This window comes from Sphaerodactylus townsendi, linkage group LG05, assembly GCF_021028975.2.
Source record: "Sphaerodactylus townsendi isolate TG3544 linkage group LG05, MPM_Stown_v2.3, whole genome shotgun sequence".
Lineage (NCBI taxonomy): Eukaryota > Metazoa > Chordata > Lepidosauria > Squamata > Sphaerodactylidae > Sphaerodactylus > Sphaerodactylus townsendi.
In genome coordinates, this window is record NC_059429.1 from 25,066,164 (window position 1) to 25,091,052 (window position 24,889).

The following is a 24,889-nucleotide window of genomic DNA, read 5'->3' on the forward strand; positions in this document are numbered from 1 at the left end:
ACACCTCAAGTCCTTCTGGAGATTGGCGGGGTATAAATGTAAAGTATAAATAAATAAATAACCTGGCATATCCTCCACGTAGGGTTACCAACTCTGGGTTGGGATATCCCTGGAGATTTTGGGGGTGGAACCTGGGAAAGGAGGGTTTGTGCGTGGGGAGATGCCTCATCGGTATGAAATACCATAACCCTCCAAAGCAGTCCAGAGGAACTGACCTCTGTTGTAATTCATAATAACGGGAGATCTCCAGGCAGCAACTGGAGGTTGGTAACCCTATCCCCAAAACTACCATATTTGAGCTCTATCTTTTAAAAGTTTGTACTGGAATATTATTAATCTTTAAGGAATCACCAGATACCTGTTTTATTAGAATGACTAAAGGTTCCTCCTAGGCAGTGGTGGGATTCAAATAATTTAACAACCGGTTCTGGTGGTGGGATTCAAGTAAGAACATAAGAAAGATCCTGCTGGATCAGACCAGAGTCCATCTAGTCCAGCACTCTGCTACTCACAGTGGCCCACCAGGTGCCTTTGGGAGCTCATGTGCAGCATGTGAAAGCAATGGCCTTCTGCTGCTGGTGCTCCTGAGCACCTGGTTGTTTACAAGCACCATTTTAACAACCGGTTCTGCCAAAGTGGTGCGAACCTGCTGAGTCCCACCACTGCTCCTAAGGTGTAACGTGGGAGCATTCACCAGACAGCAGTTTAGGCCCTTTCCCCACTTACCTTTGTCCGAGGGTTGCTACACGCAATTCCCAGCGTGCGCAATTCCCAGCGTGCGCAATTCCCAGCGCGCGCAATTCCTTGCGCGCACCCCGGCTTCCCCACGACCAGAGCGCTGGGTCATCAAAAGGCGCCATTTGAAAAGGCGCCAGGAATTACGCGCGCTGAGGGGGCGTGAGAGAGGCAGCGTTGGGGCGGCTGCGTTCTCGCCGCCCCTGAAGTGGGGAGTGCAGCTGGACCCCGTGCTACTTTAGGAGAGTAGCGCGGGGCTTAAGGTAAGTGGAGAAAGGGCCTTAGTTGAGCCCATTCAAAGAGAATTGAACTTCCTGCAGAGCAAAACTTCCCAGAAGAACTCCAAACCGTTTTGCTTTTGTGTTTCTTTTTATTCCAGAGGGTTAGCCATCTCAATCTTGTAGTTTTCAGCTGCTCATTAGATGTATGTAGGGTTGCCATGTCTTCCCTGGTGACTAGAGGGAGGGGTGGGAGATCCAAGCTGCATAACTCCTGCAGATTTTAGGATGGAGCCTGGGGAGGGCAGGGATCTCAGTGGGCTACAATGCTAGAGAGTCCATCCCCCAAAGCATCCATTTATGCTGGAATAAATTCGTTTAGTGTCAATACTGCCTCTGGACGCCTGTTTTTTTTGGCTACAGACTAATATGGCCGCTCATCTGAAACTGGTACATTAAAAGAAGAGAGATAATTACATAAGCTGCAAATGCGATTAAGAGAAATATAGACATTCATTCTCAGCAACAGTAATTGGGTATGCCCTAGGCCCGGAAAGAGAGCACTGCACTGCGGCCAGCTGCCACCAACCCACAGTTGCTCTTGAAGCTCTCACCTGCCCCAGAGCTGCAATGGTGGCAACTTTGCTCAAGCAGAGGCCAGTGACCCTCCAAAGAGGACTCGACATAAAGCAGATGAAATACAGGGTGGTGGCTTAGTGATAGAGTATCTGCTCAGGGTTACCAACCTCAAGGTGAGGCCTGGAGCACAACTACTCTCCAGATTACAGAGGTGAGTTCCCCTGGAGAAAATGACAGCTTCAAAGGGCGGACTTTATGGCGTCACATCCCCAGGAATCTGTGCAGTCCTTAAATTCTGCTCTCCAAATGAATGCCTTTTTCAAAGAATTCTTTAGCTGAAACGTTTCTAAATGGCTTCATTTTCCTGCGTCGTCTCTTTAACATGTTTCCCACACCTCTCTGCCTTCCTGGAATTTCCTCCTCTGCGCTATTTTCTCAGCTCACTCTCCATTCCCCCTTGCCTATTTTTGAAGAATGTGTTCACTTTTGGAGCACGGTTTCTTCATTTGGGGGCATGGTGGGCTAATCGTTGAAGGAGAGACTACAGAAGGTACACAGAATTGCAGCACCCTGATGTGAAGCATGGAAGCATCATTTGGACAATGTACTAAAAAAGGGAGGGAAGGAGAAATCACAAAATGGCAGCCTGAAATCGTTTTGACGGGATGAGGGTGGACATCCATCATGGTAAAGCGGGGGGGAGGGGGGATGACTGAAAACATCTTAGAAACATTTTCAGGGATTTGTGCGGAAAGAGCCAAAGGCTATCCAAAATATTAGTTGTAGCAGATCACCGGTATGGTTGCTAGCTCTGGATTGGGAAATTTTCAAAGATTTGGGGATGGCGTCTGCGGAAAGGCAAGACTTCAGTGGGGCACAATGCCAAATGGTCTAGCTTCCAAAGTGACCATTTTTTTCAGAGGAACTGAACTCCTGGAGATTGGTAACCCTATGGTCTGGAATTAACTGAATCTACTTGAGAGAGGAAAGTAACAAACCACTATTTTTAACCACAATTTGTCTTTATTTGGGAATTAAGCCTTGTTTTGGTATAATAAGGATTTGCATTGTGAAGCAAATGCATGGATTCACCCCACGTCAAAAATGTTCATCCTATTCTTGGCAACTGGCTCTGTTTACATGAAGAAACCAGTTAATCAACAAGGAATAAGACATCACCAGAGCTATGTGTGGTTTTACAATCCAACATAAATTCATGGAATAGTTATGAATGCCGAATCTGGTTTCCTGAGAATCATACCTTTCACTTTTTCACAATCTGGTTTCTAGTCCTGATTAGTTACAACAATCTGCTTGAAAGTAATGTAAGCAATTCTTGGTGAAATCACAGAAGCCAAAGGGGTGGATGAATAAGACTTCCACAAGCCAGCATATCTTTTTGAATAGAGCAGGGGTGGCCAACCTGTGGTGTTCCAGATGTTCATGGACTGCAATTCCCATCAGCCCCTGCCAGCATGGCCAATTGGCCACCCCTGGAATAGAGCACCACCCCTAGAATAGAGCATATTTGGTAGCTGAATTTGTGCCCCACAATAATGACACTTTCTTGGTTCAGGAATAACTTTTCCTAATTTAGGGAGCAAGGTATAATAAGGGAGGGATGTAGTAACCTGGTATATGTGGCATGAGTCAACAGGGCTGTGCAGGAATGCAGATTTATGGATCTGAGTTTTAAACTCGAGAGAGATCTGATTTTTCAAAAAGCAGTCATTAGCTGATGAGGAGTTCAAGTGAAGCAAGAAGAACTGATTATTTCAGAAAAGCACCATTTACCATAGATGCTGACATGGTTTCGTAGCGGCAGCATCTCCATGGGACCTTCCTTCACTTTATAAGTTGGTTGAGTCCGATAGCAGGAAAAAAATATGGTCATCTGAGAGAGTGTAACAGTAAATGATGCAACGTCCTTGAAATGCTATGCTGGATGGAGAAACAAAGTTCAGCATGGCAAGATCCAAGCAGAGGAAGGTGTTTCAGTCTGATTTTTTTCCAGCTCTACATTGACTCCAGAGGCACACTAAATGAAATACAAAAGTGCAGGAAAGTTCCATCCACTGTGACCTCCTAGGGTCATCTTCCAGATTAGTTCTGTGTGGGTCTCCTAAAAGGGAAACAAAATCAGTTTGGTCATTTGGGAGAAGACCGTACTGTGTTTTGGACTCTGAAGACAGGGCTGTCACTTAAAATACTCCTCACTGTGAGACACACAGTACAAGGAATATAGTACACAACAGGAAATAGTGAATTGTTCTAACTCAAGAATTACACTTAAAAGCAAGAAGATTTGTTTTAGATCAACAAATATGTCCATAAACATTATCTTGCCAAAGGTTATTCGCTGCTTTACAATTGCTAGCAGGAAATTATTTGATTGCTTTCCTGTCAGTTAATCCTCCCCAACAACAGTCCTGGATGCCTCCCCGTTAAAAATGATTATATGCACAAAGACTAAAAGGTTAGATTAAACTTCCTATGACAGAATGGAACTTTCCTGCCTCTCCATCCTTACCCCCACTCACTGATCTCTAAAAATCACTGGTCCTGGGAAATATGTACTTATATGTATTCTGACTTTAAATTATTGGCTGGCCTAAAGGCCGTAATAATAAACCAACTAACTGGTCCTGGGAAATAGGGAATGATTTTAAGGAATGACACTGAGGAAGGTCTGCAGTAAGATTGGGAAACTGGTGGAAATTACCAAATTAATCTGGATCCATCCCTATGCACTGAATGTAGGTCTTTTCTGCACAGCAGAAATAAAACATCCTGCAGATGTTTTTTAAAAAATCTATTTTGACTTTTTGCAGTCCCTCTGTGTGGACAAAAAAAGCATTCCCAGCCAAAATGGTTCTTTTTTCCCGCCTGCCACCTGGCAGTGCTCTTGTAAGTTCATAGTTGCGCACGCCATTTTCTTTTGCTTGTGATTCTCTGTCCTGCCAGCCATTTGGTGAAGGTTTGTGATGGAGGTTTCCTCTGCTTGCAGCTCATCTGTGTGCAATTTTTTTCTGTAAAAATGTATGAATAAAGTTTGTTTTGCCTGGCAATTCCATGCATGTGTTGTTTTAATGTTTTTGTTTTGTTTTGAGGGAGATGTCTGCAAAACTATGACTATTCAAACATGCACATATTGCAGATTTTCATGTTGTATTGTTGTAGCTTTGCAGGCATCCCCCACAAAATAACAAAAGGAAAAATGACACGTGTGCAGTATCACCCGGCAAAATAAACTTTACTCACGTACTTTTTACATGAAATCATGTGTGGATGAGCTGCAAGCAGAGGAAACATTTGCCGCAAACCTTCACCCAATGACAGAAGCAGGAGGCTCTTGAAGAGGGCAGAAAATGGAGGGTGCAACTGCAGTGAAAATGAAAGTAAGAGCTGGGAGGTGGGAGAAATAAAGTGTATCCTGCCTGCTTTTTTTTTTGCAGGTAAGGCGACATCTTCAACCTGCCTTCAGGTAAAAAGTTTGGTAGTTTAATAATTTTTGAAAAATCCAGGTTGAGAAAAATAAAATGATCTGAAGACAATTTGGGGGAGAGAGCTGTGCGAACTCCTTCCCAAAAAAGTTTTTATAACATCTTCAGGACATTATGTTTCTGCTGTGTGGAAAAGACTATAGCTTGAGAAGCAATTTTGACAGTTATTTTTTGTCTTTCACTTCCTCCAAAGAGCCCCTCATTTTAACCTCACAACGTTCAGGCGGGGCATGGGGTTCCCCCAGAATTACAACTGATTTCCAGACCACAAAGATTAGTTCCTCTCGGGGGGGGGGGGGGCTGCTTTTTTGGGGAGGGGGGTGAAATTTATGGAATTGTACCCCACTAGAGTTCCTCTCCTCTCCAAGCTCCACCCTCCTCAGGTTCCTCCCACTGGGTTAGATATTTCCTAACCCAGAGTTGACAATCCTAGGAGTTCTGTGTGGAACTCTCATTCCCATTCTTCTTGCAGATGAATATGGAATAGGAGCAACTGAGCAGGGCAAAAAGTTTGTAGTGTGGAACCACAGGAGATTAGCCCTAAAGCATCCCAAGCACTGCAGTCTAGTTTGCAGCTAGACACACATTAGTCAGCCATTAAAGGGCAGGTAGAGTTTTTGATTGATGTAAAAGGAAGGAAGGTTCCTAAATGAGCCGTGAAAAAGCCTACACTGAGGATCATGACACATACACATACAAAAGCCTTATGAGATGGAGGCTGTAGTGAGAAAAGGAACTAGATGAAATTGAAATGTTGGATCCAACCTATAGGAATTATATTATCATTCGTTCAATCCAATAGTGTTGGTATTTCATCCCCCAGTAGGATGATAATAATAATAATAATGTTGGTATTTCATCCCCCAGTAGGATAATAATAATTCAGAAGGAAGGGCTGGAGTAAAGCCCTCTAAAATTAATATATGAAGAAACACAACTGATGACTTACCTTAAGAAAAGGAATCAAATGCTACATTGGAGAAGACTCCAGGTGCTCCCAAATCACTGAAAGACAAAAAGGTTATTATTCTGAAGTGGCTACAGGCGTAATATAAAATCTGCAGTTTGTACAGGTACTCCCTAGGTACTTTAGAAACTTGAGAATCTGGGTTTCAAGTGACAGAAATATTTTTCTACTCAAAAATATAATGCATATGGTCATATTGCACCATCTCATTCTCTTCACTACTACATGACATTCCTATCTATCTATCTATCTATCTATCTATCTATCTATCTATCTATCTATCTATCTATCTATCTATCTATCTATCTATCTATCTATCTATCTATCTATCTATCTATCTAGTTAGTTAGTTAGTTAGTTAGTTAGTTAGTTAGTTAGTTAGTTAGTTAGTTAGTTATTATCTATCCTGCCCTATCCCTGTAGGGCTCAGGGTGGGTTACAGAAAACATTTTACAATTCATCTTCTAATGCCACCATGTAAAACAGCCCTCCCTGTAGCCCAAACAGATGACCTGCATGCCACCTTTACTGGTTACATCACACTGCTGAAAAAGTGGACTCACAAGTTCATGTTATAATAAATGAGTTTATCCTTAAGGTGTCACAAGATTCTGGATGGTTTTCTGCATGGCTTCACTTCACACAGAAGGCCTTACCTGGTGGAATTCAAGAGCTTATTTTTTTCTTCTGATGGTCAGAGTGTCCAGCAGATGGCACAGAAAAACAGAGAGAGAAACGCAGCTAGTATCACTTACGAATGGAAACAGCAGATAAAAATATAGCATAAGCACTGGTGACGCTATTAAATGATACACACATATCAACCTTCTGCCAAAGTGTTCAAGAGTTTATATGTTGGTTGGTTGGTTTCCTCCTATTACATCCTCAGAACAACCTTTTAATCCTGTTTACAAGTCACAGTGAACAAAGGAACCCACTGCAGATTTTCTGTTCCAGTCAAGCAAAGCAGAAGCCTTCCAGACACACATATCAGGGACCTGCAGACCCCTGCAATGCACCTGATACATAAAGCCACGGTCTTGTGCGAATTGGGCACACATGTAGATCTTCCACGCAGAGACGGTTCACAAAAATGTGAACTTGATGTTTCAGGATTCTGGTTTTTCATGAATCCATGGTACCCTCACGGAAAATTCACACATCACCCAATTTGTGCAAGACAGTGACCACGCATATTGTGCTCCTAGGGCCATGAAAAGAGAACGACACATACGACACATGCATGCATGTATGTCTCTTTGTAGGAGAGATTCATCACACAGTCAATTAAACAATAAAACTATAGACTGTGATAAATGTGAGGTTTAAATTGCATGTCCCGCCATACAAGTGTCAGTGTAATGTAAAAACTGCTCAGCACACCTACAAAGAAAAATTGTATGTGCATTCTCCTTAATAAGTATACATGGCTACTGGGCAGGAAGAAGTCCAGACAGTACAGGTGAGAGAGTCACATTTTTAGTGTTCTCCCATGGAAAACAAAATTAAAGCTCCCTACATGTCATTAACTTAGAAGTCTATAAAAATGTTATCTCTGCTAGTTTGCTGCATGCAGAGAGGGTTTGTTTTTCCTTACTTGAGAGATTTTCCATATCCAAAACATTCTCATGCAATATCTTTAGTCTGCTGTTATATCCAAAATTTATGCATAATATGTGTATCAGCTCTAATTGGTTGTTTTTAAACAAAGTATAGAACTGAAGGAGAACATTTTGAGCAGTTGCATAAGGACAACATTTCTGAATGAAAGGGAAAGACAATGGAGAACACATACGTTTTCTTACCTTTTTTGCTAAAATGTCGCATTACTAGAACTATTAGCGTTCCAGATACTAGCAGGCCAATTACAGATGCTGTGATTCCACCAGTATAGAGCAGAACTTGCTTGAGAAAAGGAGCAGTGTTTTCTGAAATGAATACCAAATCCATAAGACCACGATCACTTAACTAAATTATGCAAAAGCCAAACCTGATGACAATTACAGCAAGGATGGGAATTGAAAGAGATTGAGTAGAAAAACTGAGTTTTGGTCTTATAAAAGTCTATTTTTGAAAATTAATTCATACAAAACTGAAAAAGAAAAGCCACCGCCCTCCCCCACTCCAAACAATGGTCAAAGCCAACGTTTCAAAAGCTACATTTGAAAAGGCTGTATGCATAAAAAATTCCGATTCTAGAAATGGCTTACAAAATTGCATTTGAATTTTTCTCTGCAATAGGAAATACTGAGCATGAAGGTAACAGTTGTAGAATAGGGGTGGCTGCGTATGAATGTTTTTTTCTGAACAAAAAAAGTTAGTATTTTTAATAAATCATGTCACAGTCACTAAAACAAGTGGTTTTGTTACAATGCACTTTTCAAAGGTGATCTATACATTTTGTTTGTTTACTTGTAGGCTTGCATGTATGCAATTTTATATTAAAGTATAGCTTAGAACTGTCTGGTCCATTAACTCACACACACTGTTAAGTGCATGTTTTGATTGCTTTCCATTCTACCATATCTCCATGATTCTACAGACCTTGACTGTGAACCTAGGACTCCACCAAAAATGTTCCCAATTGGACCCTGCAGCTCCAAAGGCTGGCCCTGCCAGTTTGGAAGTGCCCTTACCATGCAGAAACAAATCTCCGTGGTTAGCGTTGAAATTTTAAAAAACAACCCTATTTCTACACATTTTCAGCAAACCCAGCTGGGAATGGCATTGTTTTTCTAGCACTGGTGATAGCAAAAGAAACCTCAACAACCCACACAGCAGTTCTGCAATTATTTTCTTTTTAATAATTCAAAGGATCAATGTGATTCTATAAAAATTAAAAGGGTGACAGCATGTCTAAATCATTCAGCTTCCTAGAACATGCAGCTGACAAACAAACTGAAGCCAGGCCCACTGTGACTTCTTCAACATTATGTTTGTCTTTGCACATAATGTCCCTGCTGCAAAGGGAGGGACCACAGTTGCTGTCGAAAGTTTTCATGGCTGGAATCAACTGGCTGTTGTGGGTTTTCCAGGCTGTGGGGCCATGGTCTGGTAGTTTTGCTTCTAACATTTTGCCTGCATCTATGGCTGGCATCTTCAGAGCCATGTCACAGTGAGATGCAACAGCAAATGCAACTGTGCTGGCAAATTCAATATACATTAGCAGAGTGAAACAGAAGAGACAGATTCTCAGTTGCTTTTGTATAAATGAGTTTACTAACTATTAGAGAGGGTTACATGGAAATAAAATAATAATTCCTTTCTTTCCGGTTGCATATCTACATTACTATACACTTGGTTACATCCTGCTACCTATTTTGGTGTCTCTTCATGGTCACATCGTGGTGGTCTGGTCAAACAAAGAAATAGAGGTAACTTTATAACTTCTGGCTAGCACATAGGCAAAGCTGGTCTCACTGACCAATGGCTTGGCTAATCAAAAGAGCAGGTCATAATACAGTGACCTCAGCAACTTGTTTACATACACACAGCTAACCCTTTCGTGACTGAGTTGTGACAGACACTTGCAAAATACCAACAAACTGTAAATGAACTCCACCTAGACACATGGAAATGTGCCTCATTTCCCTGTGAGGTGGACAAAACATATACCCCACCACATAGTCACTCCACAGGGAGAAATACATCTGACCATGACGTGCCTCTGAAGATTCCAGCTGTAATGCAGGCAAAAAATTAGAAACAAAAACTACCAGAACACGATCACACAGCCTGGAAAACCCACAACAGCCAGACCACAATTACCTCTGCAAACTGGAATCTCAGCAGACCAATGGCCATCGAATTGGCACTCCATCCTGCTTGTCCCATTGAGGAGATACCCATCAGCACAGCGGAAATAACATGTTGAACTATAGCGGAAAGTATCCCAAGGATGGGAACAGTTGATCTCCATATGTTCCTGATTCCACAGCTGGGGACATGATACAGCTGTACAGAAAAAAAAATGAGGAATGGTAATTTGCATTAAACTTTTTAAAAATGTACATTGTACAATTTGCATATATATATCAGGGGGTTCGAAAAGTATCAGAGGTGTAAACAAATGATTATAACAGCATCAAACAGACACACACACATTCTTCCAAAGATGTCCTAAAGCCTAATGCTTCTCAACACTTCTCAAAGGGTAATAGATCTGTCCTCTGCGATCCCAATGCTGTTTAATGGGAGTCTTTTTAATGGGAGCAGCCAAGATTCTCTTATGTGTCAGAATATCTTTGAAAATAGCCCAAAAATTATTTAAAAAATGGAAAACTATATATTGTCAGAATCAGAAGCAACAGCTGAGTACAACTATGTACTTTTGCAGCTGAAAAAGCACCCAGCATCGGAGCCCGAAGAGCAAATACCCTGGGAAAGCTTCAGCAAATGGTGGCAGGGAGAATCCCTTCAGTTGCACAAAAAATATTGGACACAAGCTGATGGTGAAACTGACCAGACAGCAAAATGGTTCGGAAAGGAAAAGCCTCTTTTCCTCTCTGACACCTTTGCTGTCTAGAAAGCACACCAGAAGCAGCCTATTTTGGGCGTGTGGAGTGAAAACGGGCAGTCGCCTCTTTTAAAGGCATCCCACAGATGCAGGGGCGGAGTGAGAGAGAACTGCACACAGGGCATGCCTACGTCCTGCATCCCTGCCATGCCACACCCCCAGAAAACCCCTGAACGCCCCCGCCACGCATGCACCCTGTGTATTGTGCCCCACCCCTGTCCTCTTGGCGCTACACCACTGCATAGACGTCTTTGTTGTGCTGTGCAGGACAGACCTCAATTTTTTTAGTCCAAAGATTTTCCCATTGGCTCATGTGTATGTTTTGCATCCATCTTATCATGCAATCTTGTACTTTCTCTGTTTCAGTATCATATTGCAATAACATTTTATAATTTTTTTCCTAATAAATATCTTGAGTTTCCAATTATTAATTGTTCCAAGGTTGCCTTTCTTCTCAATTGGCCATCACATTTGGCTATTTGTTCTTTCCATTTTGATACCATTTGATGACATAATAACCATAAAATATTCTTTCCTTCATCTTTGCCAGGGTTTTCTTTCTCCTGGATTGTCTGTGATATGCTCATAAGTTTTATAATCAGTTTTCTTCTTTGTGCTGTTATGACAGTAAATGTCAGTTGGAGATGTCAATGGTGAAGTTGTCAGTCTTACTCTATTTCTGCATTGAAACCATATTCTTAATGAAGCATCTCATCAATAAATACATTCCTAGAAATAAAGTCTGAATTTGATTCTGAGGAGCAAATGCCAGATCAGTTATCTCTACAAATCCACCTTAAAGCAGCAATGGCGTAGTGGTTAAGAGCAGGTGCACTATAATCTGGAGAACCGGGTTTGATTCCCCGCTCGGCCACTTGAGCTGCAGAGGCTTATCTGGGAACCAGATTAGCTTGTGCACTCCAACACATGCCAGCTGGGTGACTTTGGGCTACTCACAGTTCTTTGGAGTTCTCTCAGCCCCACCCACCTCACAGGGTGTTTGTTGTGGGGGGAAGGGAAGGGAAAGGAGATTGTAAGCCCCTTTGAGTCTCCTTACAGGAGAGAAAGTGGGGATATAAATCCAAATTCATCTTCTTTTTCATTGCAAACTGATGGCCATACCTTCACAGATCGGCATATCCCTTGTCCAGTTTCCTTCAGCCATGCATTGAAGCATCTCTGAGCCAACTAACTCAAAACCGGAGTCACAGGAGAAGACACAGCTGGCGTTGAATGCAAAGGATCCATGTGGATGTGAGCAGTTTCCCTGGCCGTTGTCTAGAGTCCCTAGGGCAGGGCACTCAACAGCTGAATTTTAGAAAAAGAACAAATGGCATATTTTATTATTATTATAATATTACAATAACAATATTACACCCAAATGGTAAGAAGTGTTAGGGACAGCAATACCAAATTTAATGCGCAATCCTACGCTGTTATTCTTGTGTAAATGCACTGGTTTCAGTGGCTTAGACCAGAATAATTTTGTATTGGATTGTCAGTTGCCTGGAAATAGGACAGCACTGAAGACTATGAGTGGCCTTGAAATATTTGCTTCATTTACAAATATGCAAGCAGAGCACTTTGGAAGCACATGGTACCCCCCGCAGCAGGCAGCAGAAAAAGCCACTTGGCCATTTTCTCTCTGGCTGATTCCACGTGGATCAAAAACAGCGGTGTGAAAACGGTGTGAAAACAGTATAAACCCTTTTACACCATTTTAAACCCTTTTACACCATTTTCACACTGTTTTCACACTGCTGTTTTTGGCCCATGCGGAATCAGCCTCTCTCTCTGCTCTCTCTTCAGCTATCGGGAGGTCTATCACCTTCAAACTATAGTAAGTACTGAATCCCCAAAATTGGAGAGAAATTCTGAGCTATAAGGAGAATATCTGCCATTAGCTCCCATAGCTGAACTATCAGCTGATTTTCCTGCAACATTTATTTATTTATTTATTTATATTTCAAACTTATAGGCCGCCTCTTCCCCGAGGGGCTCGAGGCGGCTTCCAACATGGCTGTTCTCCGACAGCAACTCCAACAACATAACTTAACACATTTAAAATCCCGCAGCAATCATATACAATTTAAACAGTAAAACAGTAGACCAATAAAACGGTAAAACGGGCGCCCGATCCTAAGGCTAAAAAGGGAGAAGTGAGTAATAGAAAAAAAAGAAAAGGGAGGGAGCAGGCGAGGGCCCAGATGGAATCAGCAGTGGAGCCCGGCCAAAGGCATCTTTCAAAGGGATGGAGAATGGCAGCCTCAGTTTTGACTCCGATCAACAGTGGGGAGCAATAAAACTGAAGCCAGCCTCTCCAAAGGCCCGGTGGAATAGCTCTGTTTTGCAGGCCCTGCGGAACTCACCAAGGTCCCTTGGGGCCAGAACTGATGGAGGTAGAGCGACCTGAAGGCAGGGGGCCAAAGCCGTAAAGGCCCTGGCCCGAGTCGGCTCCAGCGCGCATCGTCACGGGGCCGGGGGTCGCCAGCAGTTCTGCCACCGCTGAGCGCAGTGGCCTAAAGTGGGACATAAGGGGGATGATCACCGGTCCACGTAGGTATGAGGGCCCCATGCCCGTGTAAGGCAGCAAAGGTTATTACCAACACCTTGAAGGCCGATCCGAGACTCCACTGGGAGCCAGTGCAGCCCGGCATAGCACAGGGGTGATGTGATGCGAATGAAATGCCACCTGTCAAAAGGCGTGCCGCTGCATTCCTGGACCAGCAAGCTTCCGGATCAATCGCAAGGGAAGGCCCGCGTAAAGCGAGTTACAGTAATCTAGCCTTGAGGTGACCGTCGCATGGATCACGGTGGCTAGGTCGGGCCGGGAGAGATAGGGGGCCAACCGCCGCGCCTGGCGAAGATGAAAAAACGCATAGCCTGGGTTACATGGGCCCACCTGGCTCTCCATTGTGAGAGCAGAGTCCAGAAGCGGACCCCCAGGCTGCGAGACAGGGATGTCGGGGCCAGAGTGACCCCTTCCAAAATAGGCGGCTGGAAATCCCTCGGTCCCTCCCCCCGGCCCAGCCAGAGGACCTCCGTCTTTGTTGGGTTAAGTTTTAGCCTACTCTGCCTCAACCAACCAGCGACCGACTCCAAACAATGCTGTAGAGCCGCAGGGGCAGAGGTCGCCCCCCTCTCCATCAACAGAATGAGCTGGGTGTCATCCGCATATTGGTGACAGACCATTGGCAGCAACCTGCTTAAATTAAAGAATGGCTAGCCAGCAGCTACAACACTACACAGTAGTCATAGATGAGTTTTAAATAATATGGGGGATACACATCCAAATCAATTATGAAGTGCATTTTAATAGGCTATTGCACAACTTTAGTTACTTAAATCCTAGATTCCAAAATGGAAATAGACTCTTTCATGGTTTTATTCACAAGAAGCCTGAAAGGATCAGTTTCCTTGTGAGGGGGAGATTACTGGAGGCTTATAAAATTTTGTGATCTCATTTACTTACCAATATACACGTTCAGCAGTAAGGGAGCAGGCAAGCACCTGGACAGTTCAGGGCTATAATAGCAACCCTAAAAAGACATCAGTTCTGGTCTCCTGGATCACATAATTTAGCACTGACCTTTGCAAGATGGCAGTCGCTCTGTCCAATTTCCACTGGCCGTGCAGTCCAGTATATCCGATCCAACAAGCTGGAAACCAGTATTGCAGAACAAGTTGCAGCTGGAGCCATATGCAAAATCTTCATGGGGATGAGAACAGTTAAAATGGCCATTGTCCGGGGCATGCAGAACTGGGCACTGGATGGCTGGAGGAAAGAAGGAAAAGACAGCAAAGTCAAAGGTGTGCGTTCAGCAGACTGAGGAAAATCATTACTGACCCATGAGATTACAGCACCTCACAATGTTTACTAGGCAGACTATATTTCTGGGATGGTTTGCCATTGCCTTCCCCAGTCATCTATACTTTACCCCCAACAAGCTGGGTACTCATTTCACTGACCCTGGAAGGATGGAAAACTGGGTCCATCTTTAGCTGGCTACTTGAAACTGACTTCCGTCAGGACTGAACTCAGGTCATGAGCAGAGCTTTGACTGCAGTGCTGCAGCTTACCACTCTGCACCACAGAGCTCCTTTCAAGCCAGGGGCGTAATGCCCATTGGGCAAGGTGGGCAGCTGCCCAGGGCACCACCTTGTGGGGGGCATCAAAATGCAGGGTTCGTTTTTGGGTCTTTTTTAGTGGTTTTCCATTTTTGGCCTGCTTAAACATCCGCATTTTATCAAGTCTTAAAACTTAAAGCAACAGCCTTCTTCCTGATGCGTCACATAAGTGGAAAAAGTCACATGGGAAGGGGTCCATATCAAATAAAGCCAAGATGAAAAGCCGGTGACTGCATCTTGCTTCTCAAAGCGATGTGGCCTGAACTGCTAGCAGGTAAATCAAATGCAGGGGTGGAGGGGGAATCTTGCTGTCTAGGCACACTCCTTGCGATTTTGTCTGGAGGAATAGGACAGGGATTGGTTGCTAGTGTTCCAGCTTTACAGCCAAAAGTGGACATCACAGATGGCACACTCACACAAATCCCCTGTCTTTGTATCCTGGGTAAGCATTTGTGGTTTCATGCACTCAATACAAAGTCCTGCTGTCATATTTTCAGGATAGGAATGAGCCAGAGCAATTTATCTTGATGAATCCTGAGGTAGAATTTCTATGAGCCTGTATATATGTAGTCTGGTTAGCCGGGTTGTCCACGTGGCATCTTAGTAGCTTTACTGAGATTCCCATATTACTGGGAGGAGGCATGCGTCCAGTTTTCTGCCACCGGCACAAGTGTTAAAGTAAAGAGGATATTCTATTTCATTGTATATGTTATACAAAGCAAGGATTTCTCTGGCTGATTCCCAAGGGTGTGTGATGGAGCTAATTGTTGCATGCAAATTAGTTAGTGCGATCAGAAGTTAGTGACCAGGTAATTGATACATTTTTCTTCTGTTAGCAATGTGATAATATAAGCAGTGAGCTGGCTGAATTAGTAAGACTTTTCTTGTTTTTCTCTCCCAAGTTCCCTTACCCTTATTCTTAGTAAGTAAACGTTATTTCAGTAGAAGTTATCTTTTGCCTCCTTATTGCATTAACTCTGTTTTGAAAATAATATTTTACAACAGTGTGCTAAGCACTGACCTTCGCAAAGGGGTGGTTTCTCTGTCCACTTTCCCAGGGCTGTGCACTGAAGCCTTTCCTGTCCAACCTGCACAAACCCCGTATCGCAGGAAAAGGTGCAGACTGAACTATACGCAAAGTCTCCATGCGGATGAGAGCAGTTTAATCCTCCGTTCTTGGGGGTGTCCAACTTTGGACAGTCAATAACTGGAATTACACAGAAGGGCAGTAAAAGGATTAACAGTTTGTACCCCGATTAAATTTCCCCATCCAGAAGAAAAGATTAATCAAAGCACAAACGGAGGTTGTACTACGCACTGACCTTCACAAAGGGGTGGTTTCTCTGTCCACCTTCCCAGGGCTGTGCACTGAAGCTTCTCCTGTCCAACCTGCACAAACCCCGCATCGCAGGAAAAGGTGCAGACTGAACTATAAGTAAAATCTCCATGCGGATGAGAGCAGTTTAAACCTCCATTCTTAGGGGTATCCAACTTTGGGCAGTCAATAACTAGAAGGACACAGAAGGACAGTGAAGGAAGGATGCACTCAGCCAGGACTTCCCCATCTACTAGAAGTTAACAAGCCCAATTAAGAAAACATGAACAAAAAAATAGAAGGAACTTTTCCAGGTTAGCATATGGTAGTCCTTTTAAAGCAATGACCAAAAATAGGAAACAAGATCCAAAAACCCACTGAGGAAAGAAAGGACCTTACCCTGGCAAGTTGGTAAAAAGTCGCTCCAGTTTCCAGTTTCCAGGCAACCTATTGCTTTTGTTCCAGCCAAGGCAAAGCCAAGATCACAAGTAAAATCACAAGCAGATTGGTAAGCAAATTCTTCAATGGGATGAGAACAGGTCATTTTCCCTTTCTCAGGGCCTTGCAGACTGTGGCATTTCACAGCTAAGGGAGAAAAGGCATTCATTGAAAATGCTGGGGGGAAAAATTAGGACTAATAAAAGGAAACACTTCTTCACACAATGTGTGATTGGTGTTTGGAATATGCTGTCACAGGAGTTGGTGATGGCCACTAACCTGGATAGCTTTAAAAAGGGCTTGGACAGAGTTATGGAGGAGAAGTCGATCTATGGCTACCAATCTTGATCCTCCTTGATCTCAGATTGCAAATGCCTTAGCAGACCAGGTGCTCAGGAGCAGCAGCAGCAGAAGGCCATTGCTTTCACATTCTGCACGTGAGCTCCCAAAGGCACGTGGTGGGCCACTGCGAGTAGCAGAGTGCTGGACTAGATGGACTCTGGTCTGATCCAGCAGGCTAGTTCTTATGTTCTTAAAAGGATTGGAACTTCACACACACTTGTTCTGAGCCCAGAGTACATACCCATACTTTTGTCCCACTCTGTTCCCAAGGAATACAGGTCAGAATACACAGGTCTCCCTTCCACATTTTATCCCAACAACAACCCTGTGAGGTAGATTAGGCTAAGGGAGGATGACTGACCCAACATCACACAGCTAGCTTTAGGGCAGAGGAGAAATCTACAGTGCACTCCAAGGCAGGTGTTGGTATTTGGCAAGTGCCAGTCACACAATCCAGTAATGAAGGAGTTAATTTAGTACATGCTAATTAGTTAGTGAGTTCAGAAGTCACTGACCAGGTAATTGATCCTTATTGGTCAAGCAGATCCGGCATGGGCTACATGTGGATCTGCACGTGGGCTATAGGTTTATATTCTTTGTTACTCTCTGCACATGCTCACTAGTAGCCTGTTAGCCATGTAATCGTCAAGCTGATAACTAGCTAATGAAGCTAGCAAGGTAGAAATATATTTTCCTTTTCTTTTGCCTCCAAGTTCCCCTATGCTATCTTGTAGCTAGTAAACACCATTTACAGTAAGCAACTGGCTCTGTTTCATTATTATGCAAACTAACAACACAGGTCTACTCAGAATCTTACTGAAGGCTACTCAACTGAACTTACGTGCAGGAAAGTGTTCTTAGGAATGCAGTGTTTGTCTTCCAACTTCTAACCTGCTACTCTAACTGCTATGCAAACGACCCATTGTACTATTGTTTGTGCAAGTCCTTCTGCAGCAGTCAGATACTGGGGCTTGACGACGTCAGCAAGGCTAGTGGGAGTGGCCAACGGAAATTGTTCCTGCCTCCTTGAGAGAAGATGATGAAAACCCAAGCAAGACGGTCTCCCAACATCCAGTAGAACTGCCTTTTGCAAAACAATGCCTTCAGCTCAAACAAATGTTAAGGAAGGAATTCACATTTTCAGCACTTGTATTTGAGCAACTTTTTGTTTCACCCTTATAAATGCTCTAACTTTTCCTTTTTCTGGTACCTGGTACTGGTAAATTGAAGGTTACTGGGTTCCTAAAGATTCATGGCTAACATCTAAAATATTTGAAGAGTTTGGTGTCCTGTACAGTACAAGAAGTAGGATGCTGACTCTCCCCCCACCTCCATGTTATCCCATGCTTGTCCTAATTTTTCCTTTGCAGGACTTTGAATAATCAAAGGGGACATAGTCAAGAAATCAGTAAGATGTCAGTTATTATAACAAGCACTGACCTTTACAAAAGGGTGGTTTCTCTGTCCACCTTCCCAGGGCTGTGCACTGAAGCCTTTCTTGTCCAACCTGCACAAACCCCGTATCGCAGGAAAAGGTGCAGACTGAACTATAAGCAAAATCTTCATGCGGATGAGAGCAATTTAATCCTCCGTTCTTGGGGGTGTCCAACTTTGGGCAGTCAATAACTGGAATTACACAGAAGGGCAGTGAAAGGATGAACAGTTTGTACCCAGGTTAAATCTCCCCATCCAGCAGAAAAGAGTCATCAAAGCACAAAATAAGGTTGATCTCCTTTAAAAATGGAAGAAACCAAACATGGTATCTATGTGAATAACTTCAATTTTTCTCATGCAGGACCAATTTGTCTACTCTGATGTGGACTGGCACCAGCTCTTCTAGAGGTCTTTCCCATCACCTATCTCAGTGATGGTAGACAGCCTTTTGAGACCGAGGTGGGTACTCAGAGCCTCTGTGGGCACGCTGCACACAGAGTTCGTCATGTGATAATAATGTATCGGCTTCAATTGCAACCCCAAAACCTAAGACTTATTTTGGGATCGCTAAGTAGCCAACCCTGTTGCGACGAATTTAAAGTCCCTGAATACTGAGGGTTTCATGGGAAAAACGAACAGTTTAGCTCCGAGCATGTTACTTGGGAGTAAGCTTGGTGAAGCAACCGTGCAATGTTTCGAATGGATGAATCACGACCCTAGGAGGGTTTATTCAGAAGCAAGCCCCATTGCCAGCAACCGAGCTTACTCCCAGGTAAAGGATCATGTCCAGGCCAGCCTAGGGGTGTGTGTGGGGGGGTGTGATTTTGTGCCCCCCCCCACATGATGAACTCTGTGCACGCGTGCCCACAGAAAGGGCTCTGAGTGCCACCTCTGGCACCCGTGCATAGGTTCGCCACCACTGACCTATCTGATCGTTTTAACTGGCCAATTCCAGGGACTGAATCTGTGACTTTCTGCATAGAAAGCAGACATTCTCCCCGTGAGCCACAACAGCCCCCTTGTAGAAAAGCGTTCTACATGAAGTACCTGTTTAGATCTCCTCACCCACAGACTTGCATATCCACCAAAAGTCAAGTTTGCTAGGAATAATTGACCTGGATAGTACAGGCTAGCTTGATCTTGTCAGATCTCAGGAGCTAAGCAGGGTCCGCCCTGGTTAGCATTTGTAAGGGAAACCACCAAGGAATACCAGGGTTGCTATGCAGAGGCAGGCAAAGGCAAATCACCCCTGAATGTCTCTTGCCTTGGAAACTACATTGGGCCGCCATAAGTCGCTGTGATTTGACAGCACTTTATACAAGGCACGACTGCAAGCTGAGTACTGAACAGCTGAACTCCAGGTTTGTTCTGTACATTTTATTTCTTTAATTGCTGCAGTTACTTTGTGGCTCATTTTGCAGGACTTTCAACATCCAAAAGGTTGCAGCCGGGAAATTTTACAGGCTAGTGAAATTCCTGCAATTAAAATCCATTTCAACTTCATCGATGGCATGTCAAGTTTGCAACTTTGGCTTGGGGGATTCCTGGAGATTTGAAGGCAGCGTCTGACAAGGGTGGGGGCTGGAGAGAGGAAGGGGGTTCCGTGGGGATGTAATACCATTGAGATCATTCGCTGAAAGTGCCATTTATCTCTGTGATCTGGAGATAAATTTTAATTTTTGGAGAATTCTGTGTTCCCCACGAAGCTTTATAACCCAAATAACATATGAAGGGTGAAGGGCCTGTCTATGGTGCATGAAATACTCCACATGGGAAACATTAAATTCTCTCATAGGATCCTTGGGCCTTTCCCCACTTACCTTAACCCCCGTGCTACTTGAGGAGAGTAGCGCGGGGTCCCCGGCATTCCCCACGACAGGGGCGGCAACAGCACAGCAGCCCCGACGCTGCCACGCCCCCTCAGCACGCTGCATCCCAGGCGCTCTTCTTAAGGGCGCCTTTTGATGACCCCGCGCAGAGTGCAGGGTTGTGGGGACGCCCGGGGGCGCCTGGGATGCCGCTCGCTGAGAGCAGCGCGCGGCATAGGGGGGATGGAAGAGAGTGGGGAAAGGCCCCTTGTCATTATAGTTGAGGGATGGTGTCCATGCTTTGCCCTCAAATGCAACAGTGTTCCCATTGGAGGACTTTATAGTATTCCATAGGAATGACTGGTAGTCATTCAGTTAAATAAAGGTGTACTCAGAAACACTACTAGGATATGATAAATATGTCCCCTCCCCTGGTGACCTCAAGAAGTGCAAAATTGTGTCCTATTAAACTCAGTTGGCACTAAGCAGTTCCTATCTGTAAAATCTCATCTGTATACCCTTTAACTTTGGTTTCCGTTTGCACACTGCAAATCTAGAACCTGAGAGAACTCTTAAGAAATGGCTTATTATCTATGTGGACACACACAAGCATATGCAGTCTAGAAAAACACATGCAATTAGTCATATACAAATTCAGGTAAGGTGAACGTCTACATCCAGGGTAGAAACTCTCAAAAATATTTTACGCTGAAATATTTTAGCGTGCGGGAAGAATCAACTGATCTTTGCTCTCCTATCTTTGCAAACATCCATAGCTAGTGTACCCACGTTAACCTCGCCCATCTCTTCCCCCACCCCCGCACCCCCCCCGCTGCTTTCCCAGTGTAAATCATCATCATCTCTTGTGTGCTCCACAAGAGAAAACGTACAGGTATCACAAGAGTACATTCTCTTGTGCAATGCAAACAGAAATTCAGGCCCCTTCCGCCTGGGCCAATACATGTGGGATAATAACAGAAAAAAACCTTTTGGGGGGGAACTTCACATGGTTCCCGCCCCTAACGCAATTCTGCCCCATGTTTCCCCCCAAAAAAGGGTTATTCAGGAATTGTAATATCTGCAGTTCTTTCGTTTTACCACGGGTTGCAGCCACTCACGAGCGAACAGCAGCCTCGGGAAGTGCTTTCCTTGGCCACACTCCCCATTTTTTAAAGGTCCCCGCCTCGCAGCTGCGTAGCAATGCAGGGTCACAGGGATGACTCGTGACATCGCAAGATGTCAGCATGGCTGTGAGGGTCCATGCCTGACTGCCCGTCTGCGTAGCTACGCAGCGATGAAGGTAAGGAGCAGGGGGGGGAAAGTGCCTCCGTGCGAAGGTGCACCAGCAACCAGCACTGTTTCTGTGGGCTCTGGTCACTGCCTGCACAGCGGCGTGCAAACAGGAGAGCAGGTAACTTTAGCCCGACTGCAACCTGCTCTATCTGTGTTGTGCGGAAGGGGCCTCAGAGGGGAAAAGATAGCTTTTCAGTAACAAGGTTATGCAAGGGAAAGATTTAACTTTGCTTCCCCCAGCATACAGTGCTGATCTAATGTGGGGGCCTTACCATGAGTTATTAAAAAAGATCCAGTGAAAGACCTCCCACTGTCAGGTCTGATATGCTAAACATGAAAGCAAAGAAAAGTTATTGTGAAAATAAAAAGCATCAAACCTTGACAAACTGGTGGTGGAGACGTCCACTCTCCAGTTGCTGCGCATAAAGTCACCTCTTCTCCAAGCAGACGAAAGCCTTCCATACAATGGAAGGTGCATCTGGATTGATACTGAAAATCCCCATGGAGGTGGGAGCAGGTGAGGTTTCCATGAATGGGGACACCCAGGAGCTGGCACTGAATAGCTAAGGAAGAAACACGGACACTTAAACATGGCTGGAAACTGGCAATGATTCTAAGAGAGTTGAAAGTGATTTGAAATGGGCATTGATTTTCAAAGGATACACTCTGCTCTCTTTCACTCTGCTCTCTTTCACCTCTGATCAATAAGAAAACCCTCCTTTAGCAGAGGAGGAATTGAGATAAGCATGTAAGAATAGCAGGTCCAAGTTTAAAACTGGGTCTAATGCCATATGAAATATGGGAGTGGTGGGGAGGGGCCAAATATCAAGGGGACAGGGAGGGGGAATGGATGAAGTGAACTTTTCTCTGCTCTTTTCTCTCATCCCATAATCACAGCCCCCTCATCAGTCTTGTATTTTTATGGGCCCCAAAACCATTCCAGGAGAAGCAATTTCAGGGCAAAAAGTGGTCCCGCATTATTTTTTTAATGTTTATTTTGTTAGATTTATATCCCACCCTTTCCTGACTATAGACAGTAACTACAGATTAGTAAATGAACTACCTTGGTTTTCCTGTTCAAATATTTTAATGAATATTTAGGTACAAGTTTTGACAAAACAAAAGAAAAAGAAAAAAAGTACATTTTCCATATGGACTCCCAGTTTCTTCTGCACTAAAAAGAAAATCTTCTGCACTAAAAAGAAAATCTTACTAGTTGTTCCTTAACATAAATGAATTGGATCTTCAAAGTTACTACTAATAAAAGTTACACTTTTCTCTGCTGGATCTTATTTTAATAATCCCTAACCTTCAAAACAGCTACTCATCTGTTTATTTTTTCCTGTTTTGTTTAAATAATCTATCAAGGGTGTCCAATTTTCCAAATTTTTAACTCAATTTTTTTTCTTTAAAGTAATAAGGTGAGTTATTACTTTCACACATCGGTTTTCAATTGCCGGTCCGGTTTTCTCCTGTGCTTCATCATAGCTCTCTACTAAAGCAGTTCCCACTGGATGAGCAGATACAACTCCCTTCCTAGAGATCAGCTGAACTATTTCTATTGTAGGTTCAGTTCCTCCTTGCTGCTCATCCATGCTGTACTTTCAGTCCTCATCGTGTCCCCACACTTCATAAGGATTCAGCAGGAATCTATAATTTAGGCCAGCGAGGATTTAAACAGATGAAAATGACTATTGCATGCTTGTGCTGCCTCAGTTTGCCTGGGGGTTGTGCAAGGAAAGGAGCTGAGGTTCAAATATCACTTAGTTCAGCTGTTCAGATTGGATTCCCCCCACTCTATTAGTATTTTAAAGGAAAACATATCTCTGAATTTTCCTTTAAACTGTTAATAGCAGAGTGGGGCAGCTACTGCTCAATGAAACCAAGTGTAAGTTAAACCATCTTTCTCCTGCACAGCCCTGAGACAAACTGAGGCTGCATGAGCCACCAATTTGCATTTCACAGACAGATCTTTATGTTGTTTGATTCCTCAGTTAGATAGTCTTTGGGACAATGAAATAGCTTATACAAACCCTGGGCTTTGACATAGTACACGCATAACATTTCCCTGAGTCACTTATCTGCTTGTCAATGATCACTGTATGTCACCCCCCCCCCCCCGCCCCAATACAACCATTTCTTCAAAAGTAAGAATGTTAAGTGTACACTAGCTGCAGTAAAATTGCAAAAGCAAACTGGGAAGGATGACTCCCCTGTAGAGCCGCAGAATCCCAGATAGATACCATACCATGACAGGTGGGTACATCTGTTGTCCACTGACTGGATGCATTGCAATACAAGATCTCCGAGCCAGTGAGCTGAAATCCAGCTTCACAAGCAAAGCTGCAAGTGGAGTTGTATGCAAAGTCACCTAATGGATGTATGCAATTCATCATTCCTCTTGCAGGAGATTTTATGTCCTGGCACTGTTTGACTAGGAAAATAAAAAGAGGAGGGTGAAACTAGAAAGATTCTGAGTAAGAAATAGGACATATAGAACCAAGACGATTAATAAAACAGCTAGCCAAATAGTGTCTTTACCTCAGATACTTTAAATTCAATTAGCTGGGTTTATAAGTCATGGGAACCACATTTCCCATGGTTCCTAGCATGCCTGGCCATTGCTATGAATGCTCATGACACAATGGTAGGCTTGAAATTTTTAGTTTATTACCTGATATGCAGGGATGGAGGGAGAGGAAACTGCACCATGCGCCCCCAGCCCCACCCATGCCCACCCCTGGGGAGGAGACCTGGGGGCCGATTTTCACCCCCTCGTGGCGCCAATGGTGCATGCCCGGGCTGCGAGCCCCCCACCCTGTTGCAGCTTTGCCACTGCTGATGTTTTACAGGCCCTACAGAAGCTTTGCAAGTCCCACAGGGCCCTGGTCTCTCTAGGAAGTCTGTTCCACCAGAGGGGGGCCAGGGCTGTGAAAACCCTGGCCCTGGTAGAGGCCAGCCGGATGTGTTTCAGACCTGGGATCTCCAATAAGTTCTCCTCCGAAGATCGGAGGGACCTAACAAGACAATATGGGGAGATACGGTCCCTCAAGAATGCAGGCCCAAGGCCGCTCATAGCCTTGAAAGTTAAAACCAACACTTTAAACATGACCCAGAACTCAATGGGCAGCCAGTGCAGATGGTACAGGACTGGTGTAATCCAGTTCTGGCTAGACATCCCTGTAAGCAGTCTGGTTGCCGCATGCTGGATGACAGTGGCGTATTTGCCTAGGGACAGGGGGAACCCTCTGTCCCCAGGCGCCACTGATGTGGTCACGTGGGGGTGCATAATCGCCCCCTCACGTGACCAGGAAGACAGCAAGGCAGCAGTCTCCAGGCGCCATTTTCCCCCGGTATGCCTCTGCTGGACAAGTTTCTGGATCACAGTCAAAGGCAGGCCAGAGTACAGTGAGTTACAATAATCAAGCCCAGAGGTGACTGTTGCATGGATTACTATGTCTATCACAAGAGCGGGGCCTGTGTAAAGGTGACAACCCTAAAAGAATCATGCCCACCAGTAGTAGTTTAGAATCCCCCAGTGTTATGAAAATTATATGGAAAGAATGTTAATTGCATGAATCTAAACATCCTTGTAAGTGGCAGTGTTTCACAT

The 24,889-nt window shown here is 44.1% G+C and overlaps 1 protein-coding gene across 1 annotated transcript in view; it reads right to left on the bottom strand.

Moving 5' to 3' along the window:
• Positions 1 to 2,563: 2,563 nt before the first annotated feature.
• LOC125433132 (selectin P) overlaps positions 2,564 to 24,889 on the bottom strand; it is a 32,979-nt gene continuing 10,653 nt past the window's right edge. The window contains exons 7-19 of the mRNA XM_048497528.1: positions 23,525 to 23,710; positions 21,654 to 21,839; positions 18,182 to 18,367; positions 16,361 to 16,546; positions 15,969 to 16,154; positions 15,668 to 15,853; positions 14,108 to 14,293; positions 11,641 to 11,826; positions 9,771 to 9,956; positions 7,808 to 7,930; positions 6,659 to 6,689; positions 5,985 to 6,040; positions 2,564 to 3,654 (exon numbers count right to left, since the gene is read on the bottom strand). Coding sequence (XP_048353485.1) covers positions 5,986 to 6,040; positions 6,659 to 6,689; positions 7,808 to 7,930; positions 9,771 to 9,956; positions 11,641 to 11,826; positions 14,108 to 14,293; positions 15,668 to 15,853; positions 15,969 to 16,154; positions 16,361 to 16,546; positions 18,182 to 18,367; positions 21,654 to 21,839; positions 23,525 to 23,710 — 1,883 coding nt within the window. The 3' untranslated portion in view covers positions 2,564 to 3,654; position 5,985. The remainder of the gene's footprint in view (positions 3,655 to 5,984; positions 6,041 to 6,658; positions 6,690 to 7,807; positions 7,931 to 9,770; positions 9,957 to 11,640; positions 11,827 to 14,107; positions 14,294 to 15,667; positions 15,854 to 15,968; positions 16,155 to 16,360; positions 16,547 to 18,181; positions 18,368 to 21,653; positions 21,840 to 23,524; positions 23,711 to 24,889) is intronic.